This window comes from Aythya fuligula, chromosome 2 (assembly GCF_009819795.1).
Source record: "Aythya fuligula isolate bAytFul2 chromosome 2, bAytFul2.pri, whole genome shotgun sequence".
Lineage (NCBI taxonomy): Eukaryota > Metazoa > Chordata > Aves > Anseriformes > Anatidae > Aythya > Aythya fuligula.
This window is the reverse complement of record NC_045560.1, coordinates 52,809,695-52,824,727: the sequence shown is the minus strand read 5'-3', so window position 1 is coordinate 52,824,727 and position 15,033 is coordinate 52,809,695. Positions and strand designations below refer to the sequence as shown.

The 15,033-nt window shown below is 42.2% G+C and overlaps 2 protein-coding genes across 3 annotated transcripts in view; one reads left to right on the top strand and one right to left on the bottom strand.

The window, feature by feature from the left end:
- Window positions 1-2,593, top strand: part of DTNBP1 (dystrobrevin binding protein 1) — a 69,283-nt gene extending 66,690 nt beyond the window's left edge. The window contains exon 10 of the mRNA XM_032182352.1: window positions 1,684-2,593. Within this exon, the coding sequence (XP_032038243.1) occupies window positions 1,684-1,931 (248 nt within the window). The 3' untranslated portion in view covers window positions 1,932-2,593. The remainder of the gene's footprint in view (window positions 1-1,683) is intronic.
- Window positions 2,594-4,884: 2,291 nt separating this feature from the next.
- JARID2 (jumonji and AT-rich interaction domain containing 2) overlaps window positions 4,885-15,033 on the bottom strand; it is a 201,350-nt gene continuing 191,201 nt past the window's right edge. For both annotated transcript variants that reach the window (XM_032181365.1, XM_032181366.1), the window contains exons 15-18: window positions 10,496-10,626; window positions 8,292-8,475; window positions 6,652-6,759; window positions 4,885-5,222 (exon numbers count right to left, since the gene is read on the bottom strand). In XM_032181365.1, the coding sequence (XP_032037256.1) occupies window positions 5,046-5,222; window positions 6,652-6,759; window positions 8,292-8,475; window positions 10,496-10,626 (600 nt within the window). In that variant the 3' untranslated portion in view covers window positions 4,885-5,045. The remainder of the gene's footprint in view (window positions 5,223-6,651; window positions 6,760-8,291; window positions 8,476-10,495; window positions 10,627-15,033) is intronic.

Below are 15,033 nucleotides of genomic sequence, written 5' to 3'. Positions count from 1 at the left end.
AAAAATGAGGTAACTCTTAGCTCTTCATTGTGCTGGCAGTGGAGAGGTGGGATGGTCAGGGAAAGATTTCACTATTTTACTGAGCACCACAAAAAGCAGGTAAGTTATGTCAGTAACTGGTAAAAATGAAAATAAGCTGAAGACATTAAAACGTTTTCAAATTTGTCTTGCTATAAATGGTGCCAGTTTATGGGCATTGGTTTTTCATTGTAGCTAGCAAGCTGTACTGAAAAATTGACTCATCTCTGCCACTCCAGAGCCCTTCTGGGTGCGTGGTGTCAGTTAATCTAAAGCGTGCAGGTGTGCACAGCATACAGACAGGTGTCTGTGGAAACATCTACCTAGCGCCACTTGTGCTCAGTGTCTGTCTTTGTTGCCTCCCCCTGAAGTTCCTGTGTCCCAGAGAGGCTAAGGCAGTGTCACACGCAGGGCTATTTGCTGCCTGAGTTTAAGTCCAGAACTGAAGGTTGCAGACAGCTGGGGCAAGAAGTGTGCCCGAGCTACACCTTGTGTACCTTACCTCCAGTAGAAGCAGCTCCTGTTGCCTCCAGATGCTGTTATGGCTGTTTTCTTGTTAAAATTACACTCTGAGTTACTTGGTAAGACTGTGAGGAGCACTTGTAGGGCGATGCAGCGTGAACTGCTCTGCAGCCAGCCTTGGGCAGGGCTAAGGTGTTGTCATCAGCTCATTTCTACCTGGACTGTCTTGAAACTTGTTTTAATAAGATTCTTAAATAATCCCACAGGGTTTTGGGAAGGATTTTCTCACTAAGGTTACCCAGTGCTGAAGCTGGGTGCTCTAAGAGTTTATAGCAGGCATAGCAGGTAAGAAAACAAGGGTTTTAAATGGTGGATCAGATATAAAAAGTAGATGCTTCCCCATTTTTCCTTATTTACTGCCAGAAGTGGCCAGAGAAGAGGATGTAAATAACTTCGAAATCTGAACTCTCAAACTAAGTGAACACCATTACACAGAATTTGCCTAGAAAAAGCCTTTTTGCGTAGGGTATAGAGGAAGCATAGTCCTAAAATCCCATTCGCAGTTACTTGAGCTGTACTACTGCTTTACAAAAGGAATTGTGCCATGCTGTAGTGCAAGGATCTGTTTTGCTTCTGCATCTTCATTTTCAGTCAAATCTGGAGATGGCTTTTTATTGTCTGTCTCCCAGGTTATTTGTGGCTTTGGTTGTGGGATTTTTGTTTTGCACTCAGGATTTTTTGTGTCGTTCTGTTGGACAGGCAGCTGGTGGAGTTTTGTGCAGGATTCTCCTGTTGGTGCTGATTCTCAGCACATGCTGAAGTCTGGGTGGACTTTATGAGTCAGAGTTAGGGGGATGAGTAAGGAGTCTTGGCAAACAGGGCATCAGCTAACTGCAACAGGACGTAACGCTCCTGCAGTCTTATTTGATCTCCAGTATAGCAATGCAAGAGTGAGTGAGAGACAAGCACACCATCAGAACCACATTAAAACCAACTGTGACTTATACTTGAGAACAGTGTCAGAAAAGCCCGAAGGCAGCTTTGTGTTTTGGGAGATTCCTTATGGCATCTCGCAAAAGCATTGAGAGAAGTGAAGGAGCTTTAAATGCGCTCAAAAACCAGCTTTGAGTTGAGTTAATGTGCTGACGTCTGGGTTCAGAGCCAGAGCTTGATTGTTGTTGTTGTTGTTTTTCCGACCGTAAGGGCCCGACTCCAACACCTATGTGAACGAGATCAGTCTCCAGGTTCCCAGCCAGTCTGAGTTACGACAGAAACTGTCCTCGCTGTCGTCAACCTGTACTGATTCTGCCAGCCAAGAAGCCAGTGAAGGGGAGTCTCCGGTTATTCAGTCCGATGAAGAAGAAGTTCAAGTGGACACTGCTCTCACTGCTGTAACCGAAAGAAAGGGTGCTTCAGATGTTAGTGATGAAAGTGACTCTCAAACTATTTGAATCGTAAAACCATATCCTTTAAGAATGACTTTGGAATGAATGAACAAATGAATGCGGAGCTTGCCTGTGTAACAATTTGCTAAACCAATCGTAACAGCCAGACCTTTTTACTAGTCATACAGCCTTTTTACAGAATTGCCAGTCATGTGGAGGTTGGTTTTTAAAAAAAAAAAAAAAAAATGCCTAAAGCACACACACTTTAACAGTAGTCTTGGGGCTCAGGGGAGCAGTAAAACTTTTGTATATACCATGTATAAAAGAATTAAAGGGGAAAGATAAAAGTTACTATGACCACTAACCTTTAAATGGCTGATGGGAAATACTTAGATTTGATGTATATTAATGAACCCAAATTGTTCCTTGCATGTTTTCAGCTGCTGCAACTGAAGATTTAGGATCCAAACCAAAATGAAAAGCGATTTTCTACTCTTTACTACCTACTGTCTGCCTACTGCCTTTGTCTACTAAAGCAGCAGTATCTACTCTTTCACACTTCTTATTCAGGACCAACTTATTAATCATAGGTGTTAAGGAAACAAAAAAAAAAAGCTATCAAAGGAGGAGAGATGCGTACTGAAATGTTTTACTCCTTGTGGAGCAGATACCGTAGCATTGTATAAGCTTACTCCTCTTTTGAGATAAAATAAAGTATTTCTATCCCAACCATGTCTTTTACTTGATTGCCCAAATATTTTCTTCATGACAGTGAACAGAGGAGACTAATTCAGCAATCAGAAAAAGTGGTTATTTATACTGAGCACCAGTGTAATTTACTTTTCCATGGTAACATCTGTTTGACTACACTGATGCAAGCCAGCAACTTAAGGGAAATGAAGCTGAATAAATTATAAATTAAGTGAATACATTTTACAAAATTTAGGCCTTGCCTATAGTCATCATCTTACTGCCCTCATTTTTTTCTGCAGTCATTTTCTCTCTGAAACGGAGGACTGAACCTGTCTAACACCTGTTTCTTGTCAAGTCTCACACTCTGCAGGGATCTGCTCTCCTTTGAGAAGTTTCCTGACTCCTGCTCTTCATGCACTGAGAAAAGGAATGTAATCAGAAGCAGCGTAAGTAAAAGGATGAGCTGTGACATAGATCTCTTCCCGGGCCTTTCCCTGACACACTAATGGTTGGGATTGAGGCACCTCCTGCTGCTAGCCAGCTGGGAGGTGCCCAGTTTCCTTAAGGACTCGCTGCAGCTCCTGGTATCTGACAAAGTGTTTCCTCACCTCTAGGGTGTGCAAGCTAGAAGCTCACTGCCTATGATCTGATACTTTGTATTTAACCAGCATTTGTTGAAAGAAATCTTTCTTGAAGGAGCTTACTTTACTCACTCACTTTCCAGAAGACAGACAAAGTGTCCAAAAAAGTTTTGTTTTTTTATTAAACCTCGTAGTACAAACCTGGAAAGTAAACAAAAAACTGGCAATAAACAACATGAAGTCTTTCCTTACAAGGAAAGAGAGCAGAGCAGCGCTAATAAATTAAATGTCAAACTGTAAGCCATAGTCAGAAGTTTACTGTCAAGAGGGAAAAAGTACACAGCAAGGCCATAAAAACCAGACAACCACATTTGAAAACACTTGACTCTGTTTATGTTATTGTTAAATATTCCAAAACAGTTCAGTCTTCTGCAACAACAACCAACAAATTGTATTATAGGACTTTCCTGACAGTCACCACTGGCAAGCTCAGTGCAATATGGGTAGCTACGGTATTGTTGAATTCAATTACGAAACAAAACAGTTTGTGAAAACATTTTCCCTTTTTTATTCCACACATACTGTACACACAACCAGAAAAGGGCAACAGCTACTCCATTATTATTTTTTGTTGTTGTTCAGTGATGTAAGCAGCACTTATAAATGTTACAAGAAAAACCCTGTAAGCATCCAATCCAACCGATGAAGAAAGTGAAACGTAAGGCTTTTCTTCATCTTGTCTCTTCGCCATCCCTCCCCCCACCCCAAGAAAAGGCTCAAGTATTTAAAAAAATTTACAGGCATATGTACAAAAGGTGTGATTTTTTTTTTTTGTTACAACATGAAGAGAAAAAATAGACAAGATGAAAGCAAATGCATTTTCACATTCAAAAGAAATATGCAGACCTGCTAGTGGCTCTAAATGTGATCATATAATGAAACAAATTCAAAACAAAAATTAATGCTCGACTGTGTAAAGGTGTGAAAAACAGCAGTGGAATGGAAATGGAATGTTAGAAAGATTGCACGTCTATGACAAAAGAAGCACTTATGGCTTCAATCACTTTTTTTTCTTTTTTCTTTTTTTTTTTTTTTTAAAGGATGCTATTGAAGGGTTTTTGATAAAGTAGCCAACAGCACCAAAAAATAACAGAATGGATTTCCTAATGAAATCAGGCACAGTTTTCCCTCACATGACTCCTCAAGGCAGGCAGTCTTTTTTTTTTTTCCTTTTTTTTTTTTTTTAATTTTTATTTTTTCCCCCTCAAAACAGATGCATAGTGATGTGCTGGTAAAAGAGAACATACTCCAAATCTCCTCCTTTTGCCTACAGTTAGGAAACAAAGTCCATCTTCAGCTGCCAAAACCTCCCAAAGAAAGTGTGTATTCTCCAATTTAAAAAATTACAAAACTCATCTTGCTGTGACAGAATAAAAGACAGCCAAAGTAAAGCAATTTCTTTCAAGTTTTTGTCTCCTATCCCTTTTCTCTCTAGAAAAATCTGCTCACATGACTGGAGAACAAATTATAAAACACATCAAACTTTAACCTATTCAAAAAATGGGTTAAAAGCCTTTTTTCACAGTTACCAAAAAGGCTTTTTATTTTTTCAGCCATAGGGACAATACAAATTAATATTTTATCAGCCCCTTGCCGGTTTTAAAACAGTGAACATACGGCAGTTTAAAAAAATCAGACTGCTGTATCTATCTAGTCTAAGTACAAAAAAAAAAAATTCAACAGTTTAATGCTAAAACAAAATTAGTTCTCTAAAACCAGAAGAAAATCTTCTTTAGAGCTAGTGCAAAGACAGCTTGTATTCTACAGCAAGTACTCCAAACTATGGTATAATAATTACAAAAAATATATATAAATTGACAAAATGAGAGTGTTGGCATCTTCAGGATTAACTTGAAGCACTTTTGGATGAACTGGAGGATGAAAGCCTAGATGATGGCACGTCGACTGTCGCTCTCTTACGAGGTCCTCTTTTTGGTGTAGGCTTGCTGATACAGTTCTCAATGCTGCCATTTTTACCAGATACTTTTCCACAGATTTGATTGACTAGACTGATTATTTGCTCCTGTTCAGAAAGTGGGAAAAACAGAACACAAATCAGCATTTTTTCTTTATCCGGGCACTTCTAATTGACATATAGGTAATGTTGCCTTTTTGACTGAAAGCACCCAGCCAAGATTTAAAAAAAAAAAAAAATCTATTTGCTGAAATTTCCCTGCTCTACCCTTAAAGACAGTAATCAGCTGCTACAGAACTACAGCTGCTGCCATGCAGGAGAAAGGGCTGTGGGCACTGAGATAAGAAAGAGACAGAAGTCCCTGATCAGCACATCCGAGCGTCTTGGCTACGTCGCCACTCCTGATCTCATTATACTCAGCGATTTGATGAAGTTTGGGGGTGGATGGCAATTTGTCTGAATTGTCTTTCCCATCCTGGTAGGAATTTGGGGAAGTTAGTTTTGTGCAAGGTTGAAGCAGGCTCCTAATTAAGTATAGCCAACAGTTAAAAAATAGCTTTAACATATGGCATTTGACATGCAGCCTCTTTCTCTCTCTCTCCTCACCCCTATTCACAGCCCTCAAAAAAATCATGTAAAAACCTCCAGGCATGCATTTAGCATCTTTCAGAAGTGCAGAAATTTTCATTTGAAAAAATAATAAACATGCAGTATTCAAGGAGAGATTTTCTTCTTTTCCAATGTAGCCCAAAGTACCTTTGTAATTATAAAACCTAGCAAAAATTATTACTGTATGTGATTCTGATGAAGAGTGGCTTTGAAAACCTCAACAGTTAGCAATTCCATTGAAAACACAGGATATACGAGACTAAACAATCTCAAGAATACAAGAAATACATTTAGATTTCTGAGAAGTTTCCTGAAACTCGTCAGTGTGTAGCATGTTACAGAGCCCACAATTAAAATCGAAGCAAGCCACAGTGGCACGCTCGTTCCCAGCCTCACTCTGACCTTCTGTTTTTTTTCTGGACCCCCATGCACATACATCAGAAACTGCTGAGACATCTGTCTAGGGGCAGCTTGTACCAGCACTGATCTTAAACAGCTGATTTTGTTTGCTCAGAACCCAGGCACAGTCCTACATCGTCAGTTTGAGTTCATTTGTGCTTTACTCCAAGCCATTACTGGAACTCTCACCTAGAAGTACTCTACAAGATGGCTTTAGAAGGTTCAAGCTGGACCTCTTGTAAGTCAAAAGTGCATTTTCAGCTACCAACAGCACAGAAGCGACCATTAATTAACCGAACAAAGCATAGCCTCATGTTTTACAGCACCCCAAAGCACTAAATGGCATCTCTGATCTCTACCACCCACTGAGACTTCAGGCTTCATCTTTGTAATCATGTTTCCCTCTCTTTCTGCTACTGAGATCATCACAACGCAGTCTCCTGAGGCCCTGGCATGACAAAGAGCTAAGTCTAGTCCCAGGTTTTCAGTACAAAGGCAACCAGCACTGCAGAGCTACGCTCGTACAGACCTCATCGTAACGGTACATCATTTTCAGTCCCCGACACGACTTCTGTTTCTCCACATGCCGCAGGGCACACTCCAAGCAGAAGACAACGTTTTCATTCTCCTGTACAACCTATCAAAAGAGGAAGGGGGAGAGGGAGGGATATGCAGTAAGCTCCAAACTGTAGCTGTGTTATGCACACAGTATTTCCCACTGTAATATGTGATTTACTGTACCTGTACCTCGCTATAAATTAGTGAAGGGAGGAGTAAACAAGATGCACATACACTGTGCAATAATCTGGAACGAACTAAGAAGAAAGTGTATCTTCCTTTTTGAGTGCTAATGCTGGCTGATATATATTAATTAAAAAAACCTACACCATTAGAAGTGAAGGATGAATCTAAATACATGTATAAAGCTTTACTGGTATCTAATATATAACCTAAAAGTTTCTTGAAAGCAGCAGTTTCTTGTTACTCTCAATGCTGCCTTGAGTAAGAATCAAATCAAAAGCTTAGCCATAGGATGCCCTAGTTACTGTCTTATTCAGCAGAGGTCACATTTACTCAGCTGGCTAGCTGCCAAAAACACAAAGCTTGGAATTCGACAAACAAGTTGACTTGTTGTCCCTTATTGCTGTTAAGAATGACAAGGAAAAGTCATTCCCTTTTTTTACACATACACAGCTTCATCGTATCCACAGCAAACTGACCAGGATTGGAGTTTTTGGTTGGTTTGATTTTTTTTTAAACTAACTAACTCATTTTGAAGTTAGTTCAAAGTAGTGCTGCTTAAACATATCTTAGCTGCCCAGTGGTCTAAAGACATGGCTCAACAGTGTATTCTGTCATAGGGAGGGACAGCTACATCGCATCATTCAACAGGAACATCGGATTTCCATCAAGAAACTAAAATCTCTAATGGAAAGGAAAAAAAAAGTTGACAGGAAAAAAAAGGCTGACTATGGACACACACTGTATCATATTTAAGTATTTGATCTTGGCATGAGGTGATGCGTAAGATTGGGGGGGTGGGGGGCTTTTTGTATATTTAACGAAGCTGCTGCATTTCTGGTTGTTCTGTATACAGCTAAAAACCTGAAAGCGTTACCACAGTGGTTGGCACGCCTTTGGAAGCCAGTAGGCAGGTACTTGTACAAACAGAGAAAGTTCATAGGCGTGCCTTCCTATTTTCCAGTGGACAGGTTGTCAAACAGCATCGTAGCTTGACAGCTGGGACACATCTACCCTGCAATCTGCCCTGCAGGGAAACTAGAGCAGCAGGGGCTGTACCTGCACGCCTGAGACTCGGGGCATACATCTGAGTTCCCAGCTCACCCTGAGCAGCGTTCTGCCACGACTTACTGCTGTGGGCAGCCTGCAGGTATTTTCATTACCCCTCTTATTGCAATGAAGATGTGCAGGTGGGTGTCCGAGAGTAGCTCATGTGGCTCCTTCAACCCTTCCTTACGGGGGAGGAAGCCGGCTGGCACTAACTGTTGTCACCACTGCCTCAGGCGATAAGCATTCTGACACATCAACATCCCTGCAGCCCGTGTGAGGCGCACGAGATGACCCCGTAAGTCGTGCGTCTTCTCTCAGACACTCCCAGTCCATTACAGTGTGTTGCAAACAGAACGGGGGGCTGAGCATTTGACCTACCATGGAAAGATAGCACAAGTGCTGACAAATCTGACATCTCCTCTCCGACGTTTCTAACTGCAACCACTTTCGAGGCTTTTTCTTTCCATCCACCCCCGTGCTGCTGCTGTCGTGGCTGCCGTAGCGTGCTGAAGAGTGGAGACCTGCCTCATACAGCTGCCGCCGCTGCCTCAGCTCCGTGTCCCTGTGAATATCGGATGCAATTAGTAACTGGGATTTCTTCCTGACACCACAAAGCCAAGTACAATCACCCTTTGACCACGATCATCACCGAAATCTTAACTGCACGCAGCAAAGCCCTGAGTGTTACAGGAGTTTGGTGCCATTCCCTACGCGTGGTGAGAGACGGCCGGCACCACAGAAATGCTGCCTAATTGCGAAAGTCATCTCAGGCTTGTAACAGCGACCACTGTATCAAGCCAGTGGTTCTCAAACTGCTCCACAAAGAACTGGGGACTGCCGAGTGCTCCCTCGAGGTCGGTGGGGCGTGTGGAGAGCTGGGAGATGTGGCTAACGTGCCTGCCTTCCCTGAAGTTGCCAAAAGCCACCAGGAGGAGGAGGAGCCGATGCTGCCAGGAGTAACACAGCCACCTTCACCAGGAGGCAGCGCTGAACCAAGGACCTGATCTTGCTGTACACCCGAGGGAAAAAGGAGGAGATGTCAACTAGGAACAACGACAGAGCCCTCCAGCCGCCCTCCACCCGCTGTGTCTGCAAGGTGGCCAGCAGACACCTTGGAGGGACTGCAGGGCAGGTTGCAGCTGGGAGGAAGACAGCGAGTGTGGAGGGAGCTGAGCAGAAGGGGAGGATAACAAATCTCACCGCCAGACACCGCTGAAGAGGGGCAGAGAGCCAGAGAGCCATGCTAAGCAAATGGCCTGGGGAAACTGAGCACCCGAGGCAGGTCAGGAAAGGAGGCAGCAAAAGACACAGCATACGAGCAAAACAAACAAAGAGAAAAAAAAATACAGGGTGCATTGTTCCGCTTTGGTTGTTTTTTTCAGGCTGGTTTGGGGTTTTGTTTTACATAAGCAGCCACGGGAAGGACTGAGATTCTCCAGAGAATTCCAACCTCAGTATAGGAACAAGTTTGAGAACCACTCTGATAGAGGTCGATGTGATTTCTTACAGCAAGCACCAACATTTCTGTTTCACCTTTCGCATTTGCAGCCTTTTCCTCTTCAAGGAAAAAAAAAAAAAAAAAAAAGTGTGCGTAGAAGTGATTATTCCTGCAGGACAACCAGCTGCAGGCAAAGCAGTCAGCACACCTGGAAGGGGGAGTCAGCACACCTCTTTGCATTTCTTTCTGAACACTAAAACAGCACATGGGCTGCGTTCCCCTTCAATATGTCACTGGAAGCTTGCCAAATGAACATGCTAGTTAGTTAAATACAGTTTTTGTAGATTCCATTCATCAAAACTTTCTTGACATCTCGAGTACCAGTTGTCACAAACTTGAAAGATAGGTAGCAACTACATGGTAGGGAACAAAAGAGAAGAACATTACACAGGAAGCCAGGCAACATTATATTTTCTTTTTTTTTTTTTTTTCTTTTTTTTTTTTTTACCTATCTTTAGAGAAACCCTAAACATGTTTCCTTAATCACTGTGGAGAGAAAAAGGAGTGTGAAGCTTTTGTTGTTAAAAACGTTCAAATGCTAATGCAAGATGCATGAGCACCCATGCACAAGCTGCTCACTTACTCAGTGGTTGAAGAAAAAAAAACAAAATCTTTCTGTATACAAACGACATTACGACTGTAAGGATCTTGATGCTGAAGACAAGGGTTCCTGCTGCAAAACCCACGCTGCTGGCATGGATTGACAGCGGCTGCTGATGCCAAGGGGTTAAAAGCTAAGCGGCATCTAACCGCCTGGCACCGAATAGCTCACGTAACACATCAGGAAGTCTTGACTCTCAGCATCAAGACCCAAGGACAGAAAAACCCGAGCCAACCTGTTCTTCAGTTCTTGGATGGTGCCAGCAGTATGGAATTCTTAGAGTAAGACATCCTAACCACGGGCACCCTCACAGCAGCCGAGGAAACTGCTTCTTCCACATGCGGCTGTCTTCAAACAGATTTGCTGGGCTCTCGCTTGGTTAAGGACGTGCCAGATACGTGTCTGGAATGGTTACTTACATTATCCACCTCGGGATTCTGTCAATGAAAACAAAATAGGTACACCAGGCCCCCAATTCGTTACCTGAGCTCTCCAAGAAGTGATGATATCGTACTCAGAGTCGGTCCATTTTCCTTTTTTGCTTCCGCTGTTGCGATCTGATAAAGCAACTTCTCCATTGAAAATGGTTTGGCTATACGTCGTCTCTTCATTTCCTGGAACAGAAAGTTCCAAATTATCTCTTCAGCAAATTTTGAAAGCAAAAAAGTTACCTAGAATGAATTCAATGCAGCAAAAAGTAGCCTTCTAAAACAACCCAAAATAAAACCTTCTTTAGTCTAAATTAACCAAAGTACTTAGGTTCCTAATTTACATCCAGCACTGGACTATGAAAGAAGACTTTCTGCACATGCTTTAGGTGAACCAGTGCCACAGGAAGCTCTAACACCCAAACCAAATGCATGCTACCAGTCACAATGAACTGCTTCCTCAGAGAATATCCTAGTGCCCATTATAGCTAACACTTTGTTTTCTTACAAGGTCAGTAAGTACCTGCAGTAGCATTTATACTAAGAAATCGGTCTGTGTGTTACCATGTCCTAGCACACTTCACTGAAATTTAATGCAGAGGAAAAGATCTGCATGTACGGACAGAAAGAAAGAGTACTCCAGTGCCACCACATTTCAGGTACTCTTTTTTCAGAAAACAAAAATCACATTTCACCACTGGAAAAGCCAAGAGATGTCAGGAGAATGAGAAAAATGAAAAAATGATGCCTGGGTTTACATCAGTACGCAGTTCACTGAAGTGGAGGAACCACCACTTTTAGATCCCCTCCCTAAAAATGCATTTTTCCTGTGGAGGCCAAGAGAAGCAACCCGATCACCGAAGCTCAGTAATACGCGATGCCTACTCTCAGCTATCCTGTCAGACCTCTTCTGACCTGCTGCAGGCCCAGGGCTGTCCTCGTTTTTCATCCTTACAACACCACAGACGTAAGAGGTGATTAGGAATAAAGACAAGCACGAGCAGAACAGGCTGATGTCAGGGTAAGGAGGCAATGGGCTAAAGAGGGAGCTTCAGTTCTGCTCAGTTTTGCCTCAGACTGGCTCCTCTCTGCTTATGCTTTTAATGGTAATACCCTTTGCTGACCGAAAAGTGTTCAAAAGGTGTTCACAGGTAAGAAAAGCGTCCCTTGCAGTGTGTTCTCTTTACTAGAGCCAGCCGGGGGCTGGAACAGCAGCACCTCTGGGCGCTGCAGGAGTGCTGGTGCCCACTGGATTTGGTTCATGGACTGTCCGAGGCTGCATTACAACAGCCACACGAAATCAGACCAAAAGCCCACACAGACAACACCCCACAGGCAGGGAAAAAGGCCGTGGTAGCTGGCTTGAGAAAAGCTCCAGAAGAGCAGACACATTGCCATGGTGCACAGCTGGCAGCCCAGGGCCCGAAGCCATAAACGTGTGCTGTGTGTAACACAACCCACTGGGGCTGGGCATTGATCTGAATTTCTGAGTCCCTGTGCAATCTGCTCTGACGTACAGTACTGAAACGCACAGATAAGTATTTTAAAACAGACTTCTGTTTGGCTTCGACCTGCTGCCTAATCATTTCTCTAATGACATTTTTAATGCCATGAGAGACACCGAACATTCCCATCATAATTATCATCTTCCTGCCACTTTGTAGTTGGTCTTACTCTCACATACTTCTCTTGCTCATTAATTTTCCAGGCTCTTATAGTTAACACAGGATAATTCAAACCTTTATTCATCAATCTCCACTCTACTTTTTCTAGGTCCACTATCTTTTTTGCAATTAGGGATTCAGAATTGCGCAAGTATTCAAGTCATGGGCATATGAATATACCAGTGTTTCTGCTCCCTTTTCTGCTCTGTCCCTGGATTTCCTAACATGCAATTTTTTAAAAAAGAAAAACCTCTCTGGAGCACTTTGCTGACAGTTCCGCAGGAAGCTGAAAGCCTCCTTCCTCAGCAGCAGGAGCTCTTCTGGAGCCTATCACCGTGTCTGTCAAATTAGGATTTTTCTTACTCCCACGTGAGTCATTCAAAATTTCTCAGCACTGAACTTCATCTAGGATTTTCTCACTCAGACCATTCAGCATCATGGTCTCTCTCTGTCACACCTCATAGCTTTAATTTTTGCTACCAGTAACATCGATACCCTCAGTATAAAAGATTATTTTTGCTACACGCTTCCTTTTCTAGGTTAGTCGTGGATACATTGAACCGTGCTGGTCTTCCCGAGGAACACAGTCAGAGACCTCCCTCCATGATAAAAACTGTCCACGTGTTTCCATCCTCTGCTTGTCTTCGTACCCGTTGTTTTTCTGTACATGACTTTTCCCCCTTGGGCCATGGCAGGTTAGTTTCTTTAAGAGCCCCAACTGAGGAGCTTTACCAGAAGGCTTTCAGAAATGCTAGCACACCCTGACAACTGGATCTTCTTTGTCCATACGTCCTGCAGGAAGTTTCGAGGCCTGGAGGACACGATCTCTCTACAAAAGCCACGTTTGATTTCCCCATTCTCGTTCTTTTATACATTTTTTGTTCTTCTTGCCTTTAGCCAGTTGTTCTTCAGAATCTCTTTTTGGCCTGCATTAGTCTGTGTTTGCGTTCATCTTGCTGCAGTTTCGGGTGGGAAGGGAGTTGTTCTATTTGCATTTTCACCTTTTGGACATAAAGGGGATTTCTGTCTTACTTCAGATAGACGCCTTTCTTCTGGTGGTTAGGCATGCCAAGCTTAGTGGGGGGTTCCCTCTTTGCTGGGGGGTTTCCTCTCACAACCTTTAGTATGCCATGGATGATGCCTGTGCTATCAAGTATTGTGAGGCAGGAAGAGCAGATGTGTAGAGTGAAACAGTCAGTGCTGAGGACCCAAACACCCAGAGGATGTGTGTGTGTAAAGCTGAAGACTACCTTCAAGAAGCCTAGCCTGGTCTGCAGGATATGAAGTGCATTTATTTCTGCCTCTTCCCATTTAGCTTCATCTGAAAGCAACCCAGCCTGCTCAGGCTAAGAGAGCTCTGTGATAGGAACCAAGGAGTGGTAATTGCATGGTGTTTTAAAAGCATATTCATAACCCAAAGTAAATCTTTGGGACGATACACATAAAGCCTCTGCCAGCATCTTGGTAGGCCCTGTGCTACCAAAGCCCTCCTCTAAAAGCAGACGTTCCAACTTCCAAGCCTCCAGACCAGCATGCATATATCTAGTCCCATTTTCTGTTTTCCATAATGAGTTTTACTGACTCTGCCCAGTGCCTTATCTGGAGTTTCCCCTTTGCCACTGAACACGCAAACTCTTCCCTACCTGTAAGCCTTCTCCTTAGTCTAAAAATTCCCAAGGCATTTAGGATGCTTTTCCAAAGTTTACAGCTCAACTGAAACCTGTCTGTCCCTTTACACAAGGCTTTATATAAACTCCCTTTATCCCGACATTTATCCCAAACTCCTTATAAACTGGAATCAATGCAACTTCAGATGCAGAATTTCATTTTTTTTGCATATATTAAAGAAGATTCAGTGGTCATTCAATACATGAAATAAAACAACATTGTTTAGTAATATAAAGAGTGTCACTATAAAAATCAAGTCACAGTATCACAGAGGGAAAGCAAAGTCAATATATCAAACAGCCAAAAACTGTCAATATTGCTGTCCAGAACTGAAAGACAGTAAGATACATTTGTTTTTCAGAAAGTTCATTAACAGTCCAAAAGGGGAAACTTGCTCATTATACACAGAACTTTTCACAATCTTTGAAAAGCCCAGTCCCGGTCAGCCTTAGAAAATGGCAGCGTGCCTTGATAAAGTAAAGGAAATGAGGAAGAATTTCCAAAAGTTAAGAGAGTTAAGAATATAGGAGAGTTTGAGGAAATAAAATGAGGAAAATAAAGACAGAAAAAACAGTGTAGTAGGTGTTTCCAGAGTTATTTTATATAAACACGTATCTATGGTTCTTGTAAAGTTTGTAACTTCAATTTCCAAGGCAGGTTATTATAGGTTAGGATACGCTGGATTTTCAGTCAGGTTGTATCTACCCAGTGCAAAGTTTTTAAAAGTTAATCAAAAGAAACTGTTCTTCAGAATCTGAGGCACCAGGAAGAGCTTTTTAATTGCTGCATAGTGATTTTCTGTCTCTTACAAGAGTCGCATTTTCACAATATCAAACAAGTGTTCAGTAGAGCAATAAATACAGCATATGGTGGTAATATAGTAGTGTACCTTCAGACACGAAAGGTCAGCTCAGTATTTTCATTCCTTACCTACACACATATACAATTCCCACCTTCCCCCAAAATAAATCTGTAATAAAATAACCTTTTATTTCAAACTAAGTTATTATACAGTTAGTATAACCAGACTGGAAGAATTCCATTAACCCTAAAGAACCAAAACCTAGGTGTGGACATATTATAATTAATTACTTACTAACCACTTGGTATGAAGCTGTAAACGATAATTTACTATTGGCTTAGCTAGAAAACACTACCAAAATAGCATCTGTAACCCATAGTGTATTTGAGGAGGTCAGACACACAATTAGCCAAATATATTGTTTGTCTTAGAACAAAGAAATGTAGCCAAAATCAGGAC